Source organism: Rhinopithecus roxellana, chromosome 12 (assembly GCF_007565055.1).
Source record: "Rhinopithecus roxellana isolate Shanxi Qingling chromosome 12, ASM756505v1, whole genome shotgun sequence".
Classification (NCBI taxonomy): Eukaryota; Metazoa; Chordata; class Mammalia; order Primates; family Cercopithecidae; genus Rhinopithecus; species Rhinopithecus roxellana.
In genome coordinates, this window is record NC_044560.1 from 111,935,370 (window position 1) to 111,960,204 (window position 24,835).

The window sequence follows — 24,835 nt, forward strand, 5'->3', positions numbered from 1 at the left end:
GTTGGGGCCGGGCACAGTGGCTCACGCCTGTAATCCCAGCACTTTGGAAGGCCAAGTTGGGAGAATCTCTTGTGCCCAGAAGTTTAAAACCAGCCTGGGCAATATAGTGAGAGTACCGTCTCTTAAAAACATAGTAATAAAAAATAAAAAGTTTCCTTAGTGGGGATTAATGAATAAAAGTTGACTGAGGCTCACAGAGGAAGGTGCATGGGCAGCCGTGTGTGTGTGTGCACGTGCACACACACACACGCACACACACACCTGTTGGGTGCCCAGGTGCTAGAATGCGGTCACGCACAGCCCATTGCCCCATCCACCTCCCAGACTGCAGACTGCAGGTGTCTGATCACCTGGATATCCTTCTATTCTTCAGCCAGACCCAGACCTCCTCCGCCCCATCTGCCCCACACTTGGGAACCCCAAGGAAACCTCTCCTGCAAAACCTTCACCCACAAGGGGTGCTGAGGGGGGCCCTTTGTTCTTTCTCTCTGCGGTTTCTTCCCAGAGCCCCATCGCTGCCCCAGTGATGGTCCCAGCCCATCCCCAGGGCAGCTCCAAGCCACACCCTCCTGCATCCTAAATCAGTGGTGGTGCACAGCGACGCTTCCTCACCGAGAGCACCTGACTCTGCTCACGTCTGGGTGCCACTGCCCCAGCGCCCTGCTCCCCATGCCCTGGCCTCCCTGCCATCGTACTCACTTGGACGCAGTTGCTTCTGCACCTCTGCTCAGCCGGCCCAGCTCACAGTCCCCTGCCTCCCAGGGTCTAGGCCCCCTACTTGCCAGCCCCTCCCCTCCCCCTGGGTGCCAGGGGCCGCCTGCCTCCAGGGCCCAGCTCCTCCCTACCCCCGGGGGAGGGGGGCACAAAAGGGCCCTTGTCACCACGGGGCTCGGACTGGGCAGCCTGACGCCTGGGTTCTCCTAGCTCCTTCCTGGAGGGGTTGGGGGTGGCTGCCTTGCTCTCTCCCCATCCTCCATCCCTAAACACCCTGATTCTGGGTCCTGGGGATGGGGGGCAGTCTAATCTCTTTGGAATTCCCAGGCTGAGGGACAGAGGCATTGTGCTCAGGGAATCTCAGTGGCAACATTAGGTGGGCAGCAGAAGGAGACAGGTCCTTTCCACCCTCAACGTCAATGTCACCTCCTCTCGCCATCTGAAATGACCTTCCGTGTTCACCAACTCCTTTCATGAGAACATGACCTCCACCAGGCCAGAAGCTTTGTCTTGGATATTCTCAATCCATCCCCGCTCATAGACAAGTTCCTGGCAGGCAGTTGAGCTTAATAAACAGCATGGGTGGTTGAATGTGTTCCCCAGAGCCCCGGGGTATCTTCAGACTCAGGGCCTGGGCACCTGCTGCTCATTCTTCCTGGAAAGCAGTCCCCACTCCATAGCACTCCCCGCTCTGGCACTGGCTGCCGTTCACCCGTCCTGTAGGCTCAGCAGCCTGGGTGCCGCTTCCCCGGGAAGCTTTCCCATCTTCCCCCATTAGCCAGGCCCCTCCATTGCAATGCTGTCCTTTCCTTCTGTAGCCCTGGCAGGCTGGCCCGTGTGCACCCTAGGTCTGCCCGCCTCTGCCTCCCACTAACCCAGGAGCTCTCAGAGGCAGGGGCTCACCAGAAACCTATCTGCCACTCTGTCTATCATGTGCACTCTTCTGTCCCCTGGAGCAGTGTGCTTGGTGCACAGAGGGCTGTGCTGACCGAGTTGGGCGAGGATCTTCTGAGTGCAGATTCCACCCCTTGGTCATGACTTTGCAAGGTGGGTGGGGGCTTGGGACAGCTGGAGGTGGCGTGACAAAGTGCAGCAGTGATTTCACCATGAGCTGTTCAGCTGCACTGGGACATCTCCTCTCCTCCTTCAGGCCAGAGCGGTGGGGAGGGGGTGTCCTCACTCTCAAGGGAGAACCCAGGGGATGAGGGGCGGGGAAATCCCTTAGACCAGGGAGAGAAGTGTTGTGGGGATGTGGGGGAGTTGGAGGGGGAGGGAGAGTCCCACCCCCACCCCAGGCTTCATGATGTCAGACTCTGCCCGTGCCTTTCCCAGTCCCGGACAAAGGCCCATTGAGAGTCGGGTGGGGCTTGAACGCCTGGGTCCTGGAGAAGAGAGGGGCCTGGTGCCTGGGCTTTGGTGGTGGTGGTCAGGGTGACAAGGAGATCCTGGAGGTATTTGCATGTCTCAGCCTTCAGCATCAACACCCACCTCGTTGGAGCTGGAGTTGTGTGCGGGTATAGTGTGGGGCTCCATCTCCTCCCTGGGTGTGAACTGAAGGCTATTGCTGGGGAGAGGACAGTGTCCCACAGGAGCACTCACAATAGTTGCTGACATCTGCAACTTGGGTATCCAGGAGCCCCGTGGGAGCGAGGCAGCTGGAGCCCGTGAGAGGAAGGGGCTGGGTGAGAGGACCTGTGACTGGCGGGCACGTACACTGTCTAAGGGAACAACCAACCTGCAGATCCAGTGGCCGGGGCTGCTGCATCAGCTGATCTCTTATGAGAAAGCAGGTGTGTCAGTTTTCTAGGACTGTTACAACAAAGTTTCACAAACTGGGTGGCTTAAAAACCAGAATTGAGGCCAGGCACGGTGGCTTACACCTGTAATCCCATTGCTTTGGGAGGCCGAGGTGGGTGGATCACGAGGTCAGGAGATCGAGACCATCTTGGCTAACACGGTGAAATCCTGTCTACTGAAAACACAAAAAAATTAGCCGGGTGTGGTGGCGGGCTCCTGTAGTCCCAGCTACTCCGGAGGCTGAGGCAGGAGAATGGCGTGAACCCGGGAGGCGGAGCTTGCAATAAGCGGAGACTCCTCCACTGCACTCCAGGCTGGGCAACAGAGCAAGACTCCAACTCAATAAATAAATAAATAAATAAAATTTTTTAAAAACCACCAGAATTGAGCTTGAATTCCAAGATCAACAAGATCAAGGTGCTGGCAGCGTTGGTTCCTTCTGAGGGTTGTGAGGATCTGTTCTGGGCCTCTCTTTGTATGGCATCTTCATCTTCACATGCTCTTCCCCCTGTATTCACCCCTGCCCAGATTTGCCATTTATTTATTTATTTATTTTTGAGACATAGTCTTGCTTTGTCATTGAGGCTGGAGTGCAGTGGTGCAATCATAGTTCACTGCCACCTCGACCCTCCAGATTCAAGCGATTCTCCTGCTTCAGCCTCTCAACAGTAACTGGGACTACTGGCTTTTTTTTTTTTTTTTGGTAGAGACATGGTCTCCACCTGCCTTGGCCTCCCAAAGTGCTGGGATTACAGGCGTGAGCCCCCGCACCCTGTCAGATTTCCCCTTTTTATAAGGAAACCAGTTCTATTGGATCAGGATTCGCCCATCTTGTTTTAACTTGATTACCTCTGTGAAGACCCTGCCTCCAACTAAGGTCACATTCTGAGCTACTAGGGGTTAGGACCTCAATGTGACTTTGGAATTCCTAGCAACAGGAATTCAGAAGGAAGCTCTCGTCCGTGGGGAGCTCTCACTTAAAGCTTAAAGCTCTTGTAGAGGGGCGCTGAGGCTTGATCCATCCAAGGGTCCTTGCTGTCCTCAGACAATGCTGTCAGCTTCACAACCAGCCCTCCGCAGGACTGCGGCTTGCTCAAAATGCAAGTTCAAGGGCCCCACCTTGCACCTGTGGAATCAGAAATTCTGGAGGCCCAGTTATCTGCATTTTGTTTGTTTATTTGCTTTACAGACAGAGTGTCACTGTGTCACCCAGGCTGGAGTGCAGTGTGCCATCATAGGTCACTGCAGCCTTGAATTCCTGGCCTCAAGTAATCCTCCCGTCTCAACCTCATAAACTACTGGGATTATAGGTGTGTTCCACCATACCCAGCCTCATCTGCATTTTATTTTTATTTATTTATTTATTTATTTGATTTTTTTGAGACAGAGTCTCATTCTGTCACACAAGCTAGAGTGCAGTGGCAAGGTCTTGGCTCACCACAGCCTCTGCCTCCCAGGTTCAAGCAGTTCTCATGCCTCAGTCTCCCGAGTAGCTGGGACTACACGTGCGTACCACCACCACCACATCCAGCTAATTTTTATATTTTTAGTAGTGACGGGCTTTCACCGTGTTGGCCAGGCTGGTCTCGAACTCCTGGCCTCAAGTGATCCTCCAGCCTCAGCTTCCTAAAGTGCTGGGATTACAGGCTTGAGCCACTGCACTTGGCCCCATCTGCATTTTTACAGGCCCTCCAAGAGATTTTGAGCATGCTGAAGTTTGAGTATCTCTGCTTTATATGTTCTCCCGTCTCTCTAGGACCACCCCAGAGAACTGCTTGCTCAGGAGAGAAGAGCACCCCGTGTCATTAAGTGTAATTCCTGATTTCAGGTTTCCCACCTACCAGGAGGGAGGCCTCCACCATCCCCTGTCAATATGAATCCTTTACATTGAGGAAGCATCGGACAGTTTCCAAAGCAATTTCACACTCATCCCCTTTGTTGAGCAACTCTAGAGCCAGATAAGCTAAGTCCTATACAGACGCTTCTGTTTTTTTTGTTTTTTGTTTTTTGTTTTTGTTTTTTTTTCTTTGAGATGGAGTCTCGTTCTGTCACCCAGGCTGGAGTGCAGTGGCATGATCTTGGCTCACTGCAACCTCTGCCTCCCAGGTTCAAGTGATTCTCCTGCCTCAGCCTCCTGAGTAGCTGAGATTATTTTTAGGTGTGTGCCAACACGCCCGGCTAATTCTTGTATTTTCAGTAGAGATGGGGTTTCACCATGTTGGCTAGGCTGGTCTCAAACTCCTGACCTCAGGTGATCCACCTGCCTCAGCCTCCCAAAGTGCTGGGATTACAGGCGTGAGCCACCGCGCCCAGTGCTTCTGTTCTTTTAAAGGTAAGGAAAGGCCAGGCATGGTGGATCACACCTGTAGTCCCAGCATTTTGGGAGGCTGAAGTGGGAGGATCATTTGAGGCCATGAGTTTGAGACCCACCTGGGCAACACAGCCAGATCCACATCTCTACACAAAATACAAAACTTTAGCGGGGTGTGGTGATAGGTACCTGTGGTCCCAGCTACTCAGGATGCAGAGGTGGGAGGATTGCTTTAGCCCAGGAGGTCAAGGCTGCAGTGAGCCATGATCACACCACTACACTTCAACCTGGGCTATGGAGCAACACCCAGACTAAAAAAATAAAATAAAAAATACGGATGAGGAGGTAGAGCTCCGGGTACGAAGAAGATGCATGCAAAATGTTATAGGTAACAAGAAGCCAAGCTCACCACAATTCCCCTCTCCCTACCCCTTCAGTCTTCATTCAGGAAACCTCCCCTCCCAGACGACAAGCCTCCGTGGATTCCAAAGCGAAGGCAGACGTTGGTGGTGCACCAGGACTGGTCTGGCTCCCAGCTGGGCTTAGTTTGGCTCACAGAATGTTAATGTAAAAAGACAAATTCCTTTGCTCAGTTGCCAATACTGTAAAAGCAAGAAATCACAAATAAAAATAGAAATTCCCCCCTTCTCTTGACGAAATTAGAAGCTCTAGCCAGATTTACCTGCCTTGAGTGGGGTGGCCGTGTCTTGGAGCCCTCTCCCACCAAGCCTGGGGCTTCCCACTCTCTGCCCACACCCAACATTGAGGCTGAATGACCAATGCCCTTTACCATCAAGTGAGAGCTGTTGCTTCCTAGGAGCTAAGAAGACAGTGAAATACAGTTGCTATCTCTCTGTTTCTATCAAATGCGGGCGGGCTGGGCACGGTGGCTCACGCCTGTAATCACAACACTTTGAGTGGCCGAGGCGGGTGGATCACTTGAGGTTAGGCATTTAAGACCAGCTTGGCCAACATGGTGAAACCCTGTCTCTACTCAAAATATGAAAATTAGCCAGGCAAGGTGGCGGGCGCCTGAAGTCCCAGTTATTCAGGAGGCTGAGGCAGGAGAACTGCTTGAAACTGGGAGGTGGAGGTTGCAGTGAGCTGAGATTGCACCACTGCACTCCAGCCTGGGTGACAGAGTGAGACCCTGTCTCGAAAATAAATAAATAAATAAATAATAGAAATATTTTCCCAGTTTCAGTTTCTAATACATCAGGCAACTAGAGATATAGCCCACTTCACCAAGAGCTTTTTGGAGTCCTCAATAATTTCTCAGAATGTAAAGGGGTCCTAAGACCGAAAGGTGTGAGGGCCAGGGCCTTCAGAGGCCATCCAGGTGTAGTGAATGAGCGAGGTACAGGGGATTGTTACATAAGAGCATCTTAAGTTGTATTCTCTCAGGAAGGGCGCACTTTGCATGTGAAACATATAGGAATATGGTTCACCTCCACAAGACACTGAGTTCCTGCCCTTTTTTTTTTTTTTTTTCTTTCTTTCTTTCTTTTTTTTTTTTTTTTTCTGAGACATGGTCTCACTCCGTCACCCAGGCTGGAGTGTAGCAGTGCTATCTTGGCTCACTGTAACCTCCACCTCCAGGGTTCAAGTGGTTCTCCTGCCTCAGCCTCCTGACTAGCTGGGATTACAGGCACATGCCACCATGCCTGGCTAATTTTTGTAGAGTGGTGCTTCACCATGTTGGCCAGGCTGGTCTTGAACTCCTGACCTCAAGTGATCTACCTGCCTCAGCCATGAATCACCGTCCCTGTCTCCTCCCATTCTTAAAAGCTGTATCGCTCTCATTTTGGTTGCCCCACTTTTTTCTTTTTTGACACCGGGTCTTCTTCTGGAACTCCCAGTCTTTAACAATCCTCCCATCTCAGCCTCCTGAGTAGCTGGGACCATGTAACTGCATTGGGCTAGAAACTGGGACATTTAAAAGCATGAGATACACCAGCACACAATCCATTAGCCATCTGGTGATGATGCCATCAAGTGTCACGGAGCCTCCTGGAAACTCCATTGTATACTCATGAGAGAACCACGGTGAAAAAGGCAAATAAACATCTTTGTAGGCCGGGCGTGGTGGCTCACGCTTGTAGTCTCAGCACTTTGGGAGACTGAGATGGGTGGATCACTTGAGGTCAGGAGTTCAAGACCAGCCTGGACAACATGGCAAAACCCCATCTCTACTAAAAATACAAAAATTAGCTGGGCTTGGTGGCGCGTGCCTGTAATCCCAGCTATTCAGGAGGCTGAGGCAGGGGAATCACTTGAACCCGGGAGGTGGAGGTTGCAGTGAGCCAAGATCGTGCCACTGCACTCCAGCCTGGGTGACAGAGAGAGACTCTGCCTCCAAAAAAAAAAAAAAGAAAAAAAAATGTCTTAGTAGTTTCCACCTTCAGGAGCCCTGCAAAAGGAGTCCCTGGATCTTACTTTGAGAACCTTTATAGCAGTGTCCAATGTTTTGGCTTCCCTGAGCCACACTGGAAGAAGAATTGTCTTGGGCCACATGTAAAACACACTAACACTAATGACAGCTGATGAGAAAAAAAAAAAAGTCACAAAAAATTCTCATAATGCCTTAAGAAAGTTTACGAATTTGTGTTGGGTGCATTCAAAGCCATCCTGGGCTGCATGTGGCCCACGGGTTGGACAAGCTTGCCTTATAGGCACTGATTTCTACGGCTGTTTAAGGAAGATCTCAAGGAGAGGAAACATTAAGTTTCATCCCTTGTTATTGCAACATGAAGGGGGAGAACAGAAACAAATTTTCTTCACCAACTTTCCTGGTAACCTCCAGGACACACCAGCCCCACATGACCCACCAAGCACTGGCACTTGCAAGGCAGGGTCAGGACAAGCTCTTAGCACAGGCCTTTGACAGAGAGAAAGGACAACAGACACTCTGGTTTGGAAAACAAAAGAATCAGCTGTTTTATTTCAAGACCAATGTTCTGGGGCAGCAGGAATAAATAAGGAAGGGAGGGGATGGGGGCAGGGCAGGAAGGTTCTACGTCCTGCAGCACATCCCACACTTTGATCGATGACAGCAGCCGCAGCAGAAAATGCAGATGGGGAAGTGGGTGTCTCGCCTCCTTCGCCTCTGGAGCATGGGCTGTGAGAAGGAAGGGAGTGTGAGCAGGGAACCGACCTGGGCATGCAGAGGGAGCAGGGGGCTGGGAAGGGCGTCACTGGTGTGCTCACCATCCAGCTGGCCCTGGCTCCAGCTCTGTCCTGAGGTTGCAGCTCTGCAAGTTGTCCCGGCTGTGAAAGCAGAAGGGGGCGTTGAGGATGGCAGGGGGCCCAGCGGACCTCTGAGACTGGCTCCCAGCAACCTGCTCCTCTCCAAGTGGTTTAAACCCAGAGCTCAGCTGGACTCCTAGGAGGGGCCTTGCTTTCTTGCTTCTGCTCACCTTCCCATGGGTGGCTCTTCCTAAAAAAAAAAAAAACTCCCAGATCCGCCTCCTCCTCTTTCCACAGCTCCTACTCTTCTTTGGGACATCATCTTCCCTTGCCTGGATGACAGTGCCAGCCTCCTAACACATCTCCCTGCATTCGTGCCCCTCAATCCATTTGCCACATAGCAGAGTCACTTTTTTTGTTTGTTTTCTAGACAGAGTCTCCCTCTGTTGCTCAGGCTGAAGTGCAGTGGCACAGTCATAGCTCCCTGCAGCCTCAACCTCCTATGCTCAAGCGATGCTCCCACCTCAGCTTCCCAAGTAGCTGGGACAGCAGGTGCATGCCACCACGCCCAGCTAATTTTTTAATTTTTTGTAGAGAGGGGGTCTGGTTGTGTTGCCTAAGCTGGTCTCGAACTCCTGGGCTCAAGTGATCTTCCTACCTTGGCCTCCCGAAACTCTGGGATTACAGGCGTGAGCCATGGTGCCCGACTGGCAGACTAATTTTTTTTTAAAACGTGGCCAATGAGATTGTGGTTTTCTCCATTTTAAAAACCTATAGGAGGCTGGGCGCAGTGGCTCATGCCTGTGATCCTAGCACTTTGGGAAGCCGAGATGGGAGGACCACTTGAGTTCAGGAGTTCAAGACCAGTCGGGCCAACATGGTGAAACCCTGTCTCTACTAAAAGTACAAAAATTAGCTGGGCGTGGTGGCGGGCACCTGTAATCCCAGCTACTTGGGAGGCTGAGGCAGAAGAATTGCTTGAACCCAGATGATGCCATTGCACGCCTGCCTGAAAGACATAGCAAGACCCCGTCTCAGAAAAAAAAAAAAAAAAAAAAAAGCCTATGGGGGCTTCCTCTTTACTCCAAGGAAAAATCAGCATCTGTACGGTTGCCCACAAGACTTTGGGACTCTGCCCACCCCTCGGCCTTATCCCCAAGTCCCACCGTCTCCTCTTGCTCAGCCTGACCCTGGGCTATGCCAGCTCGTCCTCTCCTTGGGTCTCTGCTGCCTCCATCTCTCACCCTCCAAGACGAAGGCCAACTGTTACTTTCTCATGAAACACTTGCTTGACTGCCAGCCCCTTGACCGTGCCATGGGCCCGCCACCCGTGGTATGTGCCTGCTGTCCCAGCTACTTGGGAAGCTGAGGTGGGAGGATTGCTTGAGCACAGGAGGTCGAGGCTGCAGGGAGCTATGACTGCATCACTGCATTCCAGCCTCAGCAACAGAGGACGACCCTGTCTCTAAAAAACAAACCAAAAAAGTGACTTTACTGTGTGGCGAATGGATCACAGTCACTCTACCACCATCTGTTATGTGATTCACGAATAATATGTACTAGACACAATTATTTGTTCATGTTTTCATCAGTCTTTAACGAATTCCCTGACCAGGATGAAGAGGTCTCCTTTCTCATCTACCTTGTTCATGGCCTTGTCTTCACTGTTTAGAATAAGACTCCACACAGCGTAAGGGCTTTGTAAATACCCACAGAATTAGGACCTTCCAATCCCTGTCACTTGGTGCTTCATTGGTTTCTGTTCTTTTTTGGAGATGGAGTCTTGCTCTGTTGCCAGGCTGGAGTGCAGTGGTGCAATCTCAGCTCATTTTGCAACCTCCACCTCGCAGTTTCGAGTGATTCTCCTGTCTCAGCCTCCCGAGTAGCTGGGATTACAGGCACCTGCCACCACGCCTGGCTAACTTTTGTATTTTTAGTAGAGATGGGGCTTTACCATGCTGGCCAGGCTGGTCTCAAACTGACCTCAAGTGGTCTGGGCATGAGCCACTGTGCCTGGCCTGATTCCTGTTCAGCTGCCAGTCCCCCTGAGCTGTCCTGAGCTCTGCTCAGTGCTCAGGTGTCTCTAGTGCCCTAGGCTGGGGCCTGGCTCTCCTATCCCTGCTGCCCTTCTAAGGACCCAGGCCACTGGGCTCTCACCTGTTGTGGGAAAACGGAGCCACTGGTCAGGCTGGCGAGGAGGAGAAGGAGGAGGAGGCAAGCGGCCCAGATCTGGGAGCTCAGTGCCATCGTGCTGTCTGGCTGTCCCACTGCTAGGTCTTGAGCTGGCTCTGGTGTCTGGGACCCAGTGACGGTGGCTTTTATGGGGCCTGCCAGGGGAGGCAGTGGTCTGGGCCCCCTCCCCTTTGCTCTGACTCATTTCCAAGAAGGTGGTGGCGCCGAAAAGGCGGGAGAGATAAGCGGGAACAGAGCGACAGGGAACAGGGTTGTGTCACCCTCAGCCGGCAGAGGTGTGTTCAAGGGGGTGGGGCAGACGGGGTCACAGACACACACTGCTCGCCAGCCATCTGGGGAGCCCTTTCCCCATCATGATGTCATTCTGCTAATCGGGAAAAAGTTACCCCTTTTGCTTCAGCGGTTAAGCAGCTTGATCATCTGAATCAAGGTTCCGCTCTCCTCCACCCACTTCCCTACTGCCTGCATGCACACAGAGCATGGCCAGCAGCTGCCAGGCTCCTCAGGAGTGTCCGGCATATTGGGGGAAGCATCCATTGCTTTAAGTTCTCACCACACATGCATAGATTCTGGCAGGGAACATTGGATAGCCCTGAGCATGGCGAGCATCAGCGTGTGCCCCGATCCGCACGTGGTGTTTTCCCAGCGTCAGACCCTTGAGACGTGTCTCTGGTAACTGGAAAATGTTTGAGCAAACTTTTGGCCATAAATGACAGCAGTAATATGGCCCAGTGCGGTGGCTCATGCCTGTAATCCCAGCACTTTGGGAGGCTGAGGCAGGAGGATCGCTTGAGCCCAGAAGTTCAAGACTAGCCTGGGAAACGTAGGGAGACGCCATCTCTACAAAAAAAAAATTTTTTAAAACAAATTTAGCCAGGCGTGGTGGCACACATCTGTAGTCCCAGCTACTTGGGAGGCTGAGGCAGGAGGATCGCTTAAGCCCAGGAGGTTGAGGCTGCAGTGAGCTATGATCGTGTGACTGCACTCCAGCCTGGGTGACAGAGCGAGACCCTGTCTATAAAACATAAAATAGCAGTAATAGTAATAGCTAACATCTGCTGTCTGATGAGTACATTTTACACGATGGCACATGTGTTGACTCACTTCTGCACCAACTCAGCCTGTGCCGCCTGTTCTCCCAGCAGCACTTGCTGCCCCACCTTCAGCTCTGCTCTGTATTCAGGGGCTGCCTTCTCAGTCACCCAACCCCAGGGGCCTGGGCTCCCCAGACCCTACTCCCTTTCAGGAGCCTCCTCCACGTCGGACACTCATTTCCTTCACTTTACAGAAAAGGCACTGAAGGCAGATATCAGGGCATGGCCCAAGCTTGCCCAGGCAGAGGCAGAGCTGGGATTCTGACCTGGACAGCCTGAACCCAGGACCTCTGCTCTTACCCACCAGGCTTCCCCATCTCCTCTAAAACACAGCAGGGTACAGTGGCATGCTAGAACTGGCTCAACAGAGCAGACCGTGCACATCTCGAAACTCTGCATTTACTGGCATCATGCCGGTACCCTGAAATCAGCAGTGGTGGGAGTGTTGACACCAGGAAATTGGCAAACCCTACAAGCCAGGGACATTTTTGGGGAGCCGGTTCCTTAGGACACCACTAGCTGGGGGATGAACCCAGGTGGCCTGACTGCAGTGCCTTCATTCCTTTCCACTACCAGGCCCAGCTTAGGGTGCACATGGCCTAGGGGATCAACAAATCTTGGTTCCAGATGGGCCCTTGGACATTTTGCCACTTTGCCTTTCATTCCAGGGCCATCCAGTGTCAGCCCAGTCACCAGAGCCTGGGGATGTTGCTGTCGAGGAGTGAACACTTCTTCCTGACTGCTGAACCGCTCCCAAGGCCCCCTCAGGCACAGAAATGGACAGGCCCTGCCATCTGCCTCCTCATCCACACCACGTGGGAGGCTCCTCTTGTCACAACTTGGGAACAAAGCAAGACCCCATCTGTACAAAAACCTGGCTGTGGTGCCATGCACCTGTAGTTGGTCAAGGCTCCAGTGAGCCGTGATCGTGCGCCACTGCGCTCTACCCTGGGTGACAGAGTGAGACCCTGTCTCTAAAAACTAAATGAATAAAGATGGCCTCAGACGGGAATAGTTAGGAAAAGGAGACAGGACTCTTGAGGGAAGAAACGATTGGGGGGTGGGGAGGACATTTGGGAAGAAAGGCAGAGCATGGAGCTCCACAAGGTGAGCAGAGTGGCAGGCCCAGCTCCTGGGAGTGGATGGAGTTGAAGGGGGCTGCAGGATGAGGCAGGGTCCAGTGAATAGGGGCGTGCCCACCCGGAGACTCGGCAGCAGCCCCCAGCCCTACCAGGCATCACTGCATCTCAGCTCAGGACAGGTTTCATCATCAGCAGGGGCAGGGGTCACAGCATAGGCGCCAGAGCCTCGGTGCAAGGCGACAGGCTGACGGGCCAAGCTTGGCGCCCTGGCCATCTGCCCTTCCTGGGGGTGAGGGGCTCAAGGCCAGGCCCCACTATTGGCTGGTGCAGAGGGGAGGGCTTCAGCCCAGCAGAGCAGGGCCAGGGGCTGGTTGTGTTTTCAGAACTGCTGACACGGAGACCTCCACCTCTCCTCCAACATGGGACATGTCCTTGACCCCAGCTCCCCACACCCTCATGCATGCCTAGGGCCTCAAAGGGGACATTCATTCCTTAATTCCTTCATCCATCCAACCAACCACTGGGTACCAGGTGGTGCAGCTGGCAGGGACTGCACACAGCCATGTGCACAACGGCGGAACCATGCTGCATGGAGCTCTGTAGACCCCAGGCCCCTCCCCATTCCCGAGATGGACAGACACACAAGCAGACAAGGCGGGGGCCACATGGGGCCAGTTTATTGCAGTTAAATACCTCTCTCTCTCTATTTTTTTTGTCAATTTTTCCATAAAGAAAATTAAAACACACACACACACACCCAAAGGGGAGCAGGGACCCAGAAACAAGAGGTGGGGTGGGACGTGGCCTCCCTGCATAGGTCCAGGCCCCGGGTGGCCCCCCCAAAGGCTCCCCTCCTTCCCATCAGCACCCTGTCTCAGTACCTCCAGAGAGCAGGAGGCAGCGGGACACGGAAGGGCCTCTGTCCCCCTCCCTCTTGCCTCCAGGTGAGACCACTAGAAGTGCCGGGGCGTATTGAGGGCTGGGAGAAGGGCGACAGACAGACGGATGGGGAGGGAGGATACTGTTTCCAAGTGGAGGAGGGCGGTGGGCACTGTATCCACAGAAATCCATTATTTCTCCCCGTTTTTTGTTAAAAATCTACTATAAAAAAACGCAGCTGGGGGAGGGGCGTGTGTCCCTCTCTGTGCTAAGGGCTGGGGAAGGGGGCAGCAGAGGCCGGCGTGGGCGGCGGCGGCTGCGCCGTGGCAGAGGGCGTCACTGCCGGGTGCTCTCGCCCACCATCTCCAGGTTGTGCTGCTGCAGCTGGGCTCGAAGCAGGGCATTCTCATTCTTCAGCTCCTCAATCTGGCGGACACGACGGAGGACAAGGGAGCTGAGGGCCAGCGCCTTGCATCTGGGGCTCCTGGGCCCCGACCCGCTCCAGGCCCCGCACCCACCTGCTGCCTCAGGAGCTCGTTGTCCATCTGCAGCCGCTCGGCCTCTTTGAAAGTCTCTTGCATGCGCTGGTTGGTCTGGCGCAACTCCCGGATGTAATCGCAGGCCTTGGACAGGATCCCTCCTTTACTCTGGGGGTGAGGGGACCAGGAGCCTTAGGGTGGGCACCACCCACTGGCCTCCACCCCGGGGAAGACTCCCGAGCCCCATGGCAGTTGGACTTTCTGCATGCAAGGGTTGGGGGCCAGGCCCACCACAGCCACTAAGGGTCCGGGATGCTCACCGCTCCCGTCTTGCTGTTGTCTGCATTACAGTCTGGAATGATTTTCGAAAGCTGGACGATCCAGTTGTTGATCTTGTCCCTTCGCCTCCGCTCCACTGCGGGAAACAGAGCCACAGCCACGGCTTTGCTGACAGGGCTCGTGCCCGAGCGGCCGTCCTCACAGGGCAGAGGCTCAGCCCAAGGACACCCAGGCACAGCGCAGGCCCCACTGAGACCACAGCCCTGGGAAGTGAGGGGCCGCACCCTGAGCCCAGCCGGCCCCCACCCCAGCTTCTCAAGAGGAACAAAGAAACCTGGGCCCTCCAGTGCCACACACGCTTTTAGGACGGGCATCAAAGGTCAGGCACTTTGAGTTCGTTTTACGGGCCTGCCCGGCCATACTTGTACAAATTTGAATCGACAGTTAAAAATAAGGAAATTTCTCATGGTAATTGGAGTCACTGGCTTCTTTTGAGAAATGGAGCTCTGGCCACAGTGGGCACGTACTGGGAGGCAGGGATGGGCAGAGCCGCTCTTCGCAGGACCAGTGTCCCCTCTCTGGCTCCCATGGCCCCTGCACTGGATTCTCCAGTCTCCCCAGAGACTCTGGGCACCGTGATTTTGTTTTTTTCCTCATCTCTAATTCCAAGTCTGACCATGTTTCACCCCTGCTTAAAATCCTTCCACAGGGTAATGGCAGATCCCAACTGGTATTTGCAGCTCCCAGGCCTGGCCCACAGGAAAGACACAAACCCTATGCTGAAGGCCAGAGATGGCAACTCACAGAAGATTTTACTTAAAAACCCAGATTTGTGATTTTACTCCATAAAACTCCACAATCTCATGCCAACTGTGTCGGCCGGGTAGCAGCTGTCCCCAGACAGCACAAGCCTGTCTCTGGCCACATGCTGTCCTGATACCTGCCTGGGGTCTGTGTGCCACGAAGCCTGAGACCCCTGACCCAGGGCCTGCTAAAGCCAGGCTGTCCCAACCCTTCACTGCCTGCCAAGCCCCAGCACCAGGCACCGTGGGGACAGGAAAGAATGCTCAGCTACCCCAACTCCCACCCCACGGAACCCCAGCCCCCTGCCAGGGTGGCCCATGCTGTCTGTGACATTTGCGGAGGGGAACGAAGCCTATAGCTAGGGGGGATGCGGCAGGAAGGCCGGGGGTCTTTTCAAAGCCTTGGATAATGGTGATGCGATACCAGGCTGGGGTCCAGTGAACCTGAGAAGGAGAGGTGGGCCACAGCCTGCCCATTACCCTCACACCCAGAGATCAGCAGCTCCCCGGCCCCGCCATTCCCTTGAGAAGGCTGGACCCACCCATCGGCAAACCCCTCTGGGCTGTGGCCGTGTGCCGCTGACTGGCCTCTCCCTGCCTCCAGTGCCTCCCACTCAGGCCCGAGTGACAAACCCCCCCGAATGACATGGACTCTCCTCCTCCCACCGTGACCACTCTTCCCTGGCCCCTCTTCCACCCTTGAGCTCTCTCTTTCCTCCAAAACCAATACCCAAAGATCAGAGGTCGCTATGAAGCACGGTCCAGGCCCTGCACTGGGGTCAGCGAGTGCTTGCTCCCCTATTACTATCACGGTGCGCTGAACCCTCCCACCAAAGACAGCCACACCTGCCTTTGGGAACTCTGGCCAAAAGCAGCAGCGGAGCTGAGAGTCTGAGCCTGGAGACACCGCTGGCGCAGTCTCCAGCAGAACGCTCCTCACCCAGGGGTCCGTGGAGGAACTTGGCAGATGGCCTTGTTTTGGCCTCTGCCTTCCCTCAGCCCTCTCAAGGGCTGGGCGCCGACTGCAGCGACATCCTCTCCAGCGCGCGTTTACTTCTTACACGCCTACTCTCCACCCTACTGTGTGCCAGGCCCTCTGCCAGGCTGGGGTCCAGGGTGGAAGTAGCCCCAGTGCGCCCCGTTGGCACTCGTGGCACCACTGTGGGCAGGTGGCACTAACCCCACAGCATTTGTGTCACCACTGAAGATGGTACAAAGTGCCTCAGGAACGCTAGGCGCCGAGCCATGGCCTCTGCATGGGAATGGGGGTGGGATGAATCCTCAGAGATCCAGAAAACATTTGGGCTGGTTCCTGAGAGAAGGGCTCTAAGGCAGGCAGGTGGGAAGATCCCAGAAATGTTGGCTTGAAAACCATTTCAGGGTGTGCAGGGGCGGGAAGAGGTTGTAAAGATCGGTTGTCAAGGCCTTGCGTGGTCTGCTCGCACGTCAGGACCAGGGTGTTCTGTTCTATAGTGAATTTCAGATCCTCCTCTAGAGGCCCAGGCCCTTGAGTCTAGGCCCTGACTTCAGCAGGTGGTGATGCTGTCCAGCCTGTGGCTTCGGAACACCATCATAGCACATTTGAAATACAGGACCAAGACCACGTTCATTCCACAGAAGCACTTCAGTAACTCCATAGGACACTTAAAATTCAGAGGCTAGGCGGGGTGGCTCACGCCTGTAATCCCAGCACTTTGGGAGGGCAGATCACATGAAGCCAGGAGTTTTGAGACTAGCCTGGCCAACATGGCGAAACCCCGGCTCTACTAGAAATACAAAAATTAGCCAGGCATAGCGGTGTGTGCCTATAATCCCAGGGACTTGGGAGGCTGAGGCATGAGAATTGCTTGAACCCAATTGCACTCTAGCCTGGGTGACAGAGCGAGACTCTGTCTCAAAAAAAAAAAAAAAAAAGAAAATTCAGAAGCGAAACCTTCCAGGACTGAAGGAAGAAATGGACAAATCCACAAACATAATGAGAGACATGGACATCCTTCTCAATGATCGGTAGAACAAGTAGACAAAAAAAAAAAAAAAAAAAAACCCAGAATAGAAAGCCTGAACACTCAACCAGCCTGACCTCACTGACCTGGGGGGACATTCTGCCTGACGGCAGCAGACACCTGTCCTCGTCAATGCCCCAGAAGCTTCTGCCAAGCTAGGACACATTCAGGCCCATCGGGTAAGTCTCATCAAATTTCAAGGAACTGAAATCATACAGAGTATGTTCCCTGACCATAATAGAACTAAATTAAAAATCAGTAACAAAAAGATATCTGGAAAACCCACAAATATTTGGAAATTAAGCAATCTGCTTCCAAATAACAGAAAGGTCAAAGAATAAATCACAAGGAAAATTGGAAAATACTTTAAACTGAATAACAAAAACACAACACATCCCAGGGAGATGTAGCTAAAGTGATGTTGGAGTGAACTGGCAACTCTAAATGCTGTTAGGCAAAGACAAAGCTTAAGAATCATCTCAATCCCTGCTGTGAAACATAAATCCTGTAAAATAAAGATTTTAGTAGAAAATTAAAAAAAAAAATTACCTTAAAAAGCTAGGATTGGGGCATGCCGGGGGAGCCAAAGCACAAAACCTAGCAAACTGAATCCAAAGTGAGTAGAAGGGGCCAGGTGCAGCGGCTCACTCCTGTAATTCCAGCACTTTGGGAGGCCCAGGCAGGTGGATAACCTGAGGCCAGGAGTTCAAGATCAGCCTGGCCAACATGGTGAAACCCCATCTCTACTAAAAATACAAAAACTAGCTGGGTGTGACAGGGGGCACCTGTAGTCCCAGCTACTTGGGAGGCTGGAGCAGGAGAATCACTTGAACCTGGGAAGTGGAGGTTGCAGTGAGCTGAGATTGCACCCTGTGTCAGAGCGAGATTCCGTCTCAAAACAAAAAAACAAAAGCAGCATGAATTAGTAATATTAAGAGCAGAAATCAATGAAACGGAAGAAGCAATCCAATCTGGCACCTAAAAATCAGATTTCATATAGAAGTCTCGATTTCTGGCTTCTCAGAGTTTCTGGCAACAGTGGCCCTAGATTCTGACAGGGCAGCCAGCAAGGGGAAGGTACTGGGCAAGGGCCACCCTTCAGGCAGGACACATGTGTCTCAGATCACTGGGGGCCCCCCCACACCCTTTCGTATTTTTTTCTGAGACAGGGTCTGGGTCTGTTGCTCAGGCTGGAATGTAAAATCAGCTCACTGCAACCTCCATCTCCCGGGCTCAAGTCACCCTCCCACCACAGGTTCCCAAGTAGCTGGGATTGTTACAGGCATGTACCACCAGGCCTGGCTAATTTTTTAATTTTTTTTGGTAGAGATAGGGTTCTGCCACATTGCCTAGGATGGTCTCAAACTCCTGGGTTCAAGTGATCCGCCTGTCTTGGTCAAAATGTAATCCCAAAAGTGCTGGGATTCCAGGTGTAAGGCACCACGCCCAGCCACACACCCCTTCCTAACATGCCAAGTGCACCTCCCTCCCTCAGGCCCCTGCAGGCATTTGAGTTTGCTCTGGGATGATCTCCTGCGGTACCAAGAAGTGGTGGGAAGGAGGGAAAAAAAAGTGAGAGAAGCGGATCTGAAATTCACCACAGAACAGAAACTTGGGGTTTGTGGCCATAAGGGAAGAAGAGGGCAGAGGTGAAAGCGGCTCTGGCCTTAAGTTTCTGGCTTGGGCAGCTGTGACAGGGGTAGCTTTTGCTGCTCTGCAAAGAGGGACGTTGCATGAGAACCTTTGGAGAGGGGAGATGGCACATTCTGTTTTGGGCGAGTTGTGTTGGAGGCATTACAGGGATGTCCAAAGATGGAAATCTTGAACGGGTAGTTCAGAATGTGGGGCTGGAGTTGCAGTGAGAGGAATGGAATGGGATGGAAACACAGTTCCTTGCATTACCAGGAACCAGGTGGTGGGCAAAGCCTGGGAGGACATCAAGGAACAGTCCTCAGCTTTTTGTGAGTCACACACTCTTCTGGAACCAAGAAGAAAGAGGAACACCTACAAGTGGGAACACAGTTTGGGGGATACTGACCAAGAGCTTCCAAGCCTGTCGCTGGGCCTCACACATCATACACCTGAGGACGACGGAAGAGGGGCTGGACCTTATGAAACACCAGCAAGACTGGGCGTGGCAGCTCAGGCCTGTAGCCAAGACTGGAGGACTGCCTGAGGCCAGAAGTTCAAGACGAGCCTGGGCAGCATAGCAAGACCTCGACTCTACAGATAAAAAAAAATTACCCCATGTGATGGCACCTGCCTGTGGTCCCAGCCACTCAGAAGCCTGAGGTGGGAGGATTGCTTGAGCCTGGGAGGTCAAGGCTGCAGTGAGCTGTGATTGTGCCACTGTACTCCAGCCTGGGTGACAGAGTGAGATCCCCTTCTCAAAAACAAAAGAAACACTCACAGCTAAAGCAGTTTCTCAACTTGTCCACTATGACAAATCACCTGACGAGCTGATGGAAAACACAGATTCCCCGGCACCCCCACCTACTCACTTGGAAAGGGGAGAGCCCTGGAAATTTCATTGTTAACAGTGGGGCAGGAGAGGCAAAGATCACAGGAGAATCAGAGAGGGTGGAGGAAAGGAAGATTCCAGAAAGGAACAGAGGGAAGCAGGCAGCGTCAGATGCTTGGAGCCCAGACAGCAAAGGAGGCCAGCTGATGTGGCAATGGGGTCACCATGGGTGACCTGAAGTGGAGCTGTTTTGGTAGAGCCATGAGCCAGATGGCCGAGGGTACTGGGAGAACGAGCAGATGGGGCAGATGCTCTGCAAGTCAGGAAAGCAGACAGGACGGGGCTGGAGAAGTGGGCAGGTGACGAAGACTGCTTCACAGGGAGAGAAAGTCTCAAGACTGCCTGGAGTCACATTAACCGAGGGAGAGGCAGGGGTGAGAGTGGGGTGGGAGGGTCCTGAGTCCTCTCTTCAGCCTTACTGTGTGGCCACCTCAACTCACTGCATCCCCACCAGGTGTCGGAGGCAGCTGTGCTTCCAGCATTTCACAGAGGGAAGACAGGCACGGAGATTAAGAACCACCCTGATGCCCCACCATAGGTAAGTGGTAGGGCGGGGGCTGTTCTGGGGGCCCCTCAAACTCACTGCATCCCAAAACCAAGTTCAGATGCACCCCTTCCCTTCCAAGCATGGAGGGGAGTTCAGCAGGAAACCCTGACTCTCCAGCCTTGGAGTCCTCCCCCCATTCCCCTCAACCCCTGCCCTGTCTCAGGCCTGACACCCGAGTGGTCTCCTATCTCCCAGCCTCTTCCCACCACCCTTGCCAGCAGCCTCCACGCACAAACCCCTCCGCTGGCTTCTCATCACCCTGGAATAAAATCACAGGAGTCCAGACAGCCACACTGGGCACTTCTTCCAAGGTCCTCCACCATCTGGCCTGGGCAGCCCCCTCCACTGCGCCGACTTCCTCTTTCCTTTCCTGAATTCTGCTCTTCTGCAGACACACCACGCTGGCCCCAGTTCAGGGCCTGGCCTGTGTCCTAGCTCTTCCCTCTGCCCAGGACTCTCCTGAGGTTCTCAACAGGCCCCTTCCCTCAGGTCCCTTCAGGACTCTGCTTCAATGTCGCCTCTCGAAGAGCCCTTCAGAGCACAGTGCCATGCCGCCATCACCCGCCACCTCTTTCCCCAGCTTTCCTCTCCTGCCTGTGACTGCCTGTGCTGCCTGATGCCTGCTTTGGCTGTGTATGACTCCCATCTCTCCCACCAGAACACGCACAGAGAGCTGAGACCTCGTCTGGCCTATTATCTGCTGCACTGCCATATCTGAAGACACAAAATGGGCGCTGGCCGTAGTATGCACACGCTGAATGAAGGCCTGAACTCAGAAAGGAACTGCTCAGAACACAACTACCTGGGCCAGAGACCCCAGCCCCATTACCAGTGTTAGGACTGAGATTCAGCGCCTCACTCAGGCGTTCAAGGCCTTCCTGATCTTCCAGATCTTCCCTCCTGAGGCATTCCAGATGGAACTTCTCCCACAACCAAACCAGCACCCCACAAAGTAACCTGACCCAAACTCCCCTCTCCCTGGGGAAGCCTCACCCCAGCCCACTCCCTATCAATGTCCCACAAGACCCGTGAGACATGAGCCCTCTGGCCTTCGAGCCTCCCCGATGCTCCAGGCCAGACTCCAGACCTGGCACAGGGCTTGTGCTGCTCGGCCCAGAACCCACGGGCAGTAAATATTTGTTGAATGATGGTTGTTTGGGTATAAGCACTCCCCTGGCACTTGCACGCTGCTGTGCCCACTACAGTGGCTACTGACAGGTGGGGTGGGGGTGAGGGGACAACGCTGAAGGCCAAATGACCTGAGGTGAGACTTGGTGTTTCTGGAAAGGGCAGGATGCTCTGGCCTTAGGCAGCCAGAGGCAGAGCTTCATGCAGTTTCTCCCTCAGATGTGCTCCCTGGGGGAACAGACCTACTTCTGGAGGCCAGGGAGGCATGGGAGTGAGGGATGTGAGCATGACGGCTGCCACGTGGAAAGGTCAGCTCAGGTGAGCTTGGGCAGCCCCAATTTTCAAGTGGGGCAGGCAATCCATATGGGAACGTGAAGTCCACCATCTTAGATGTGGGCCATGAATTCAAGATCACCAGCCGGGTCAACACATGGCCAGTTCCAGTTCACACTCCCTGTCCCTCTATTTCTGACACTGTACTCTCCCCTCGTTGCTCACTTTCTGCCTTTACAGTGTCCAGCAAAGCCCTCTGGAGCACTTGTGGCCCGCCCAGGACTGGCTTCCCTCTCTGTCACTCCACACCCTGGGGCTGGCTGAGCCTGTGAGGGCGGTGGTCGGGGGGGACCCGGAGCCACACCTTGTCCTCACCTTCATTGTGCTGGGCTCTTCTCCTCTCATCTCGGGGTGTTCTGGTTCCATCAATTTTTCTAGAAAAGGAGGGAAAAAAAGGGGCATGTATTATCGCAGATTTGTTTGCCCAAGCATTTGTTAAGTATTAGACTTAAAAATTATCTTTTTAAGGTAAATCCGTGTGCAGAAACGAGATGATACTTTATGTGCACTAAAGAAGTAGAAACAGGCAAAGAAAAAAAAAATTACACCATGTGCCCGCTTCATGCTAACTGCCCAGCTTCTACTCCAGAAACCCCTCCCTTCTTTCAGTTCCAATGCCAGGCCCTCCTGGTGTCCCCTGCACATACGGAGAGTAGGGGTGTGTCCGGGGGGCGATCGTCCTCTGCGTTCCTGTCTGAAGCACATCCTGGGGCGTCATCATGACGTAGAACTGGCCTGCAGGGATAGTGGGGGTTAGTGGCAAAACAGGGTGAAGTCAGAACTGGTTGCAGGGGCTTCCCTCCCTGCTGGGCCCGTTGCCTCCCCGACCTGCCAACCTGGCTTCTTCCTCTCCTCACCTCCAGCCTGCAAGCTCTGGTCTGTGGTCTGTACGGACACAGCCGTAGTATCTCCCACACTAGACGCTGGGAAATAGGCGAATCGTGCCTCCCCGCTGACAGCCTCGGCCGCCGGGCTGCCACCATTGCTGAAGGGATTTTGGATCACAGCCTGGGGAGTAGGAGGACAGAGACTACCCTTAGCTTTCTCTGTTCCTCTATCCCGTCCCCTCATTGCTGTGCTTGGGGTTTACTGCATTCTCTGCAATTAGCAGGAGTGGGAACTCCTTCTGCGAGGAGCATTCTGTCCTGTGTCTCAGACAGCCCTGGAACGTGGCAGGAGGTCAGCGATCACTTGCTGAGCCAATCCGTTTTGCACTCTAAGAAACTTTCCTCTTAAACACATCATTCCCATTTTGCAGAAAAAAAAAATTCCAAGAGCACCGTCCCCAGGTTTCAAGGTGCACAAGAGGGATCTGACCCCATGCAGCCTGAGGCTTGAAGGCAGCATCCTCTGGGCGACACCTGCCCCACCCCCGGGGATCCCCAAGAGCAGAGCCAGTGTCCCCTCTCCACCCCCCGTCCAGGGGTGGCAGGGCACCTACCAGCGGGAAGGGCGCTGCAGGACCTGGGGGCACAGAGGCAGCGGCGGGGCCCGGGCGCTGGGCTGCCCCGTCCACACCCACCTGGGTCACAGCCTGCTGCCCCCCCGCGAAGGCAGCGGTGGACACGACGCTGACGGCGCCAGTCGTGTCGCCCTGGCCGTCCAGCTGACCATCAGTCACCTGGACTACGCGGTATGTCACCTGCAGGGGGCGGCAGAGCGGCGAGGCCGGCGCTGGGGCCAGGTCCGAGCCTTCCCGGCGCGCCCGCCCGCCCGCTAGCTCGCTCGCCCTCGCGGCCCGCCGCTCACCTGTCCTCCATTTGTCTCTGTGCGGAACTGGTACTGGATGTTGTGGTCGCCGAACGCCGCCTGCTGGACGCTGGTGATGGCCACCGCTGTCTGCTCCTCCGCTCCCGGGCCGTCCCCGCCTGGGGCCGAGGAGGGTCGGGGCACGATCACGGCCGCGCCGGGCGCCCCCAGCCCTCCCCGGGTGCGGCCGGCCCCGCAAACACTCACCTTCCTGCAGCTCGACGCCCTCCTCCGCCTCGGGTCCCTTGTCGTGGCTGCCGGGGCACAGGAGGGAGCGGGGTCAGCGCGGCCCGCGCCCCCGCCCCCGCGCCCAGCTGCAGGGCCCCCGTCCCTCCCGGCTGCGCCTGAGGCCGGGGGCGCCGGCGGGGCCCGGGTCCGGGGGCGGGAGGCGCCGGTTCCCCCCCCGCCTCGGCGGCCTCCATTTTGAGCCGGGCCCGCGGCCGCTCGGGATCATGGCGGCCCCGGCCTGCAGGCCGCGGGGCCGGGGCCGGGGCGCGGGGGCACGGCCAGGCCGGGGATCTTACCTGGCGGCGGCAGCAGCGGTAGCCGAGGCAGCGGGATCCAGACCCGGGTCCAGCATGTCCATGGGGGGGGCGGGGGCGGGGGGGGCGCGGGGCCCGGGGGGGAGGGGAGGGGAGGGGAGGGAGGGAGGGGAGGGGGCGGGCGGCCGGGGGGGCCCGGAGCCCGGCGCTCACGCCGCGCGGCAGGAGGGGACGGAGGAGATACGGGAGCCGCTCGCGCTGATCACGGGGACAAACAGTGGGGTCATGTGAGGAGGAGATGCCGCCGCCGCCGCCGCAGCCGCCGTCGCTCCTGCAGCCGCCGCAGCCGCCGCCGCCTCCGCCTCCACCCGCCCGCCGGCTCCGGGCGGCCCGAGGCTCCGGGACGCCGCGCGGCCGCCCCCAGCCCGCCCGCCCGCCCGCCCGCTGCACGCGGCCCTCGGGCCTCCTTCCCTGAGCAGCCGCCGCCGCCGCGACTTTTTTTTTGAACACGGCCCGCCCTGGCTGGCCGCCGCCGGTGCCCTGGATCGCCGGCTCGCGCGGCCGCCGCCCGGCCTGGCCCAGTCCGGCGGCGGATCGCTGCTGCAGCCGCCGCCGCTTTCTATTTTTCCCCCTTTTTTTTTTCCTCCTTTACTTGAGCTGCGCGCGCGCGGCGGCGGCGGCGGCGGAGGCGCGAGCCCGGGGCGGACGCGCGCTGGGGGAGGCGGCCCGGGAGCGCGCGCGCTGGCTGTCTCCGGGGGGCGGGCGGGCGCGCGCAGGCCCGGGGCTGCGCGGGGCGCGAGGTCGCCGCGCGTCGCCCAGGTGAAACGCGGGTCCGGATGGAACGTCGGGGAACCCGGAGCAGGGGCTCGGGTCGCCGGGGGCCAGGTGGGCTGCCCGAGTTTGGAGACAGTAAAGTAGGTCGGTGGGGAGTGGGGGGATGGGATGGAAGGGGAGAGGGGCGCGCGCGCGCGCGCTCCCGGCGGCCGGCCTGCGGAGCGCGAAGGCGGACGACCGGGGCGCATGCGCACGCCTGGGCGGGGCCGGGGCGCGCACGCAGGCGGGCGGTGGCTGCGCGGCGGGGCACGTTCTCCGGCCGGCGGCGCGGGCGCGGGCGCGGGCCGGGGCAGGCCAGGCTGGGTCTCTCCTTCCCGGCCCGGGACTCCGACGCCCCCGGGACGTGGGGCTTTACAGACACACACGGGAGCAGTCCCGGTCCCCCGCCCTACGCGGCTGAACAAATGGTTCTCTCCAGAGC

At 55.7% G+C, this 24,835-nt stretch overlaps 2 protein-coding genes across 6 annotated transcripts; both read right to left on the minus strand.

Moving 5' to 3' along the window:
- Positions 1–7,734: 7,734 nt before the first annotated feature.
- On the minus strand, positions 7,735–10,412 carry HAMP (hepcidin antimicrobial peptide). The gene is made up of 3 exons (XM_010369322.1): positions 10,166–10,412; positions 8,030–8,089; positions 7,735–7,940 (listed from the first exon to the last, which is right to left on the minus strand). Exons 1-3 carry the CDS (start codon positions 10,253–10,255, stop codon positions 7,836–7,838), a joined length of 255 nt encoding a protein of 84 aa, XP_010367624.1. The 5' UTR covers positions 10,256–10,412; the 3' UTR covers positions 7,735–7,835.
- Positions 10,413–13,025: 2,613 nt separating this feature from the next.
- Positions 13,026–23,824, minus strand: USF2 (upstream transcription factor 2, c-fos interacting). Of its 5 annotated transcripts, XM_030942107.1 has the most exons (11): positions 23,623–23,758; positions 23,306–23,352; positions 23,099–23,217; positions 22,791–22,991; positions 22,207–22,357; positions 21,997–22,084; positions 21,665–21,723; positions 18,859–19,043; positions 14,056–14,150; positions 13,775–13,903; positions 13,026–13,682 (listed from the first exon to the last, which is right to left on the minus strand). In XM_030942107.1, the coding sequence occupies exons 1-10, from the start codon at positions 23,682–23,684 to the stop codon at positions 13,783–13,785; spliced, it is 1,128 nt and encodes a 375-aa protein (XP_030797967.1). In that variant the 5' UTR covers positions 23,685–23,758; the 3' UTR covers positions 13,026–13,682; positions 13,775–13,782. The 5 variants fall into 5 exon arrangements, with proteins under 5 accessions (XP_030797967.1, XP_030797970.1, XP_030797971.1 ...); XM_030942110.1 differs by lacking the exon at positions 18,859–19,043 and having other exon boundaries at positions 23,623–23,824; XM_030942111.1 differs by lacking the exon at positions 22,791–22,991 and having other exon boundaries at positions 23,623–23,764.
- Between the last annotated feature and the right edge of the window lie 1,011 nt (positions 23,825–24,835).

Excerpts from the sequence above, each read along its gene's own strand:
- USF2 (XM_030942107.1), bottom strand. The coding sequence starts at position 23,684 with ATGGACATGCTGGACCCGGGTCTGGATCCCGCTGCCTCGGCTACCGCT. Across the intron at positions 23,218-23,305 it reads GGGCGTCGAGCTGCAGGAAG|GCGGGGACGGCCCGGGAGCG; the intron begins GTGAGTGTTTGC and ends CCTCGGCCCCAG. Across the intron at positions 22,085-22,206 it reads CCAGAGCTTGCAGGCTGGAG|GCCAGTTCTACGTCATGATG; the intron begins GTGAGGAGAGGA and ends CTATCCCTGCAG.
- HAMP (XM_010369322.1), bottom strand. The coding sequence starts at position 10,255 with ATGGCACTGAGCTCCCAGATCTGGGCCGCTTGCCTCCTCCTCCTTCTC. Across the intron at positions 8,090-10,165 it reads GCTCCGTTTTCCCACAACAG|CCGGGACAACTTGCAGAGCT; the intron begins GTGAGAGCCCAG and ends CTGCTTTCACAG. Across the intron at positions 7,941-8,029 it reads GAGCCAGGGCCAGCTGGATG|CCCATGCTCCAGAGGCGAAG; the intron begins GTGAGCACACCA and ends TCCTTCTCACAG.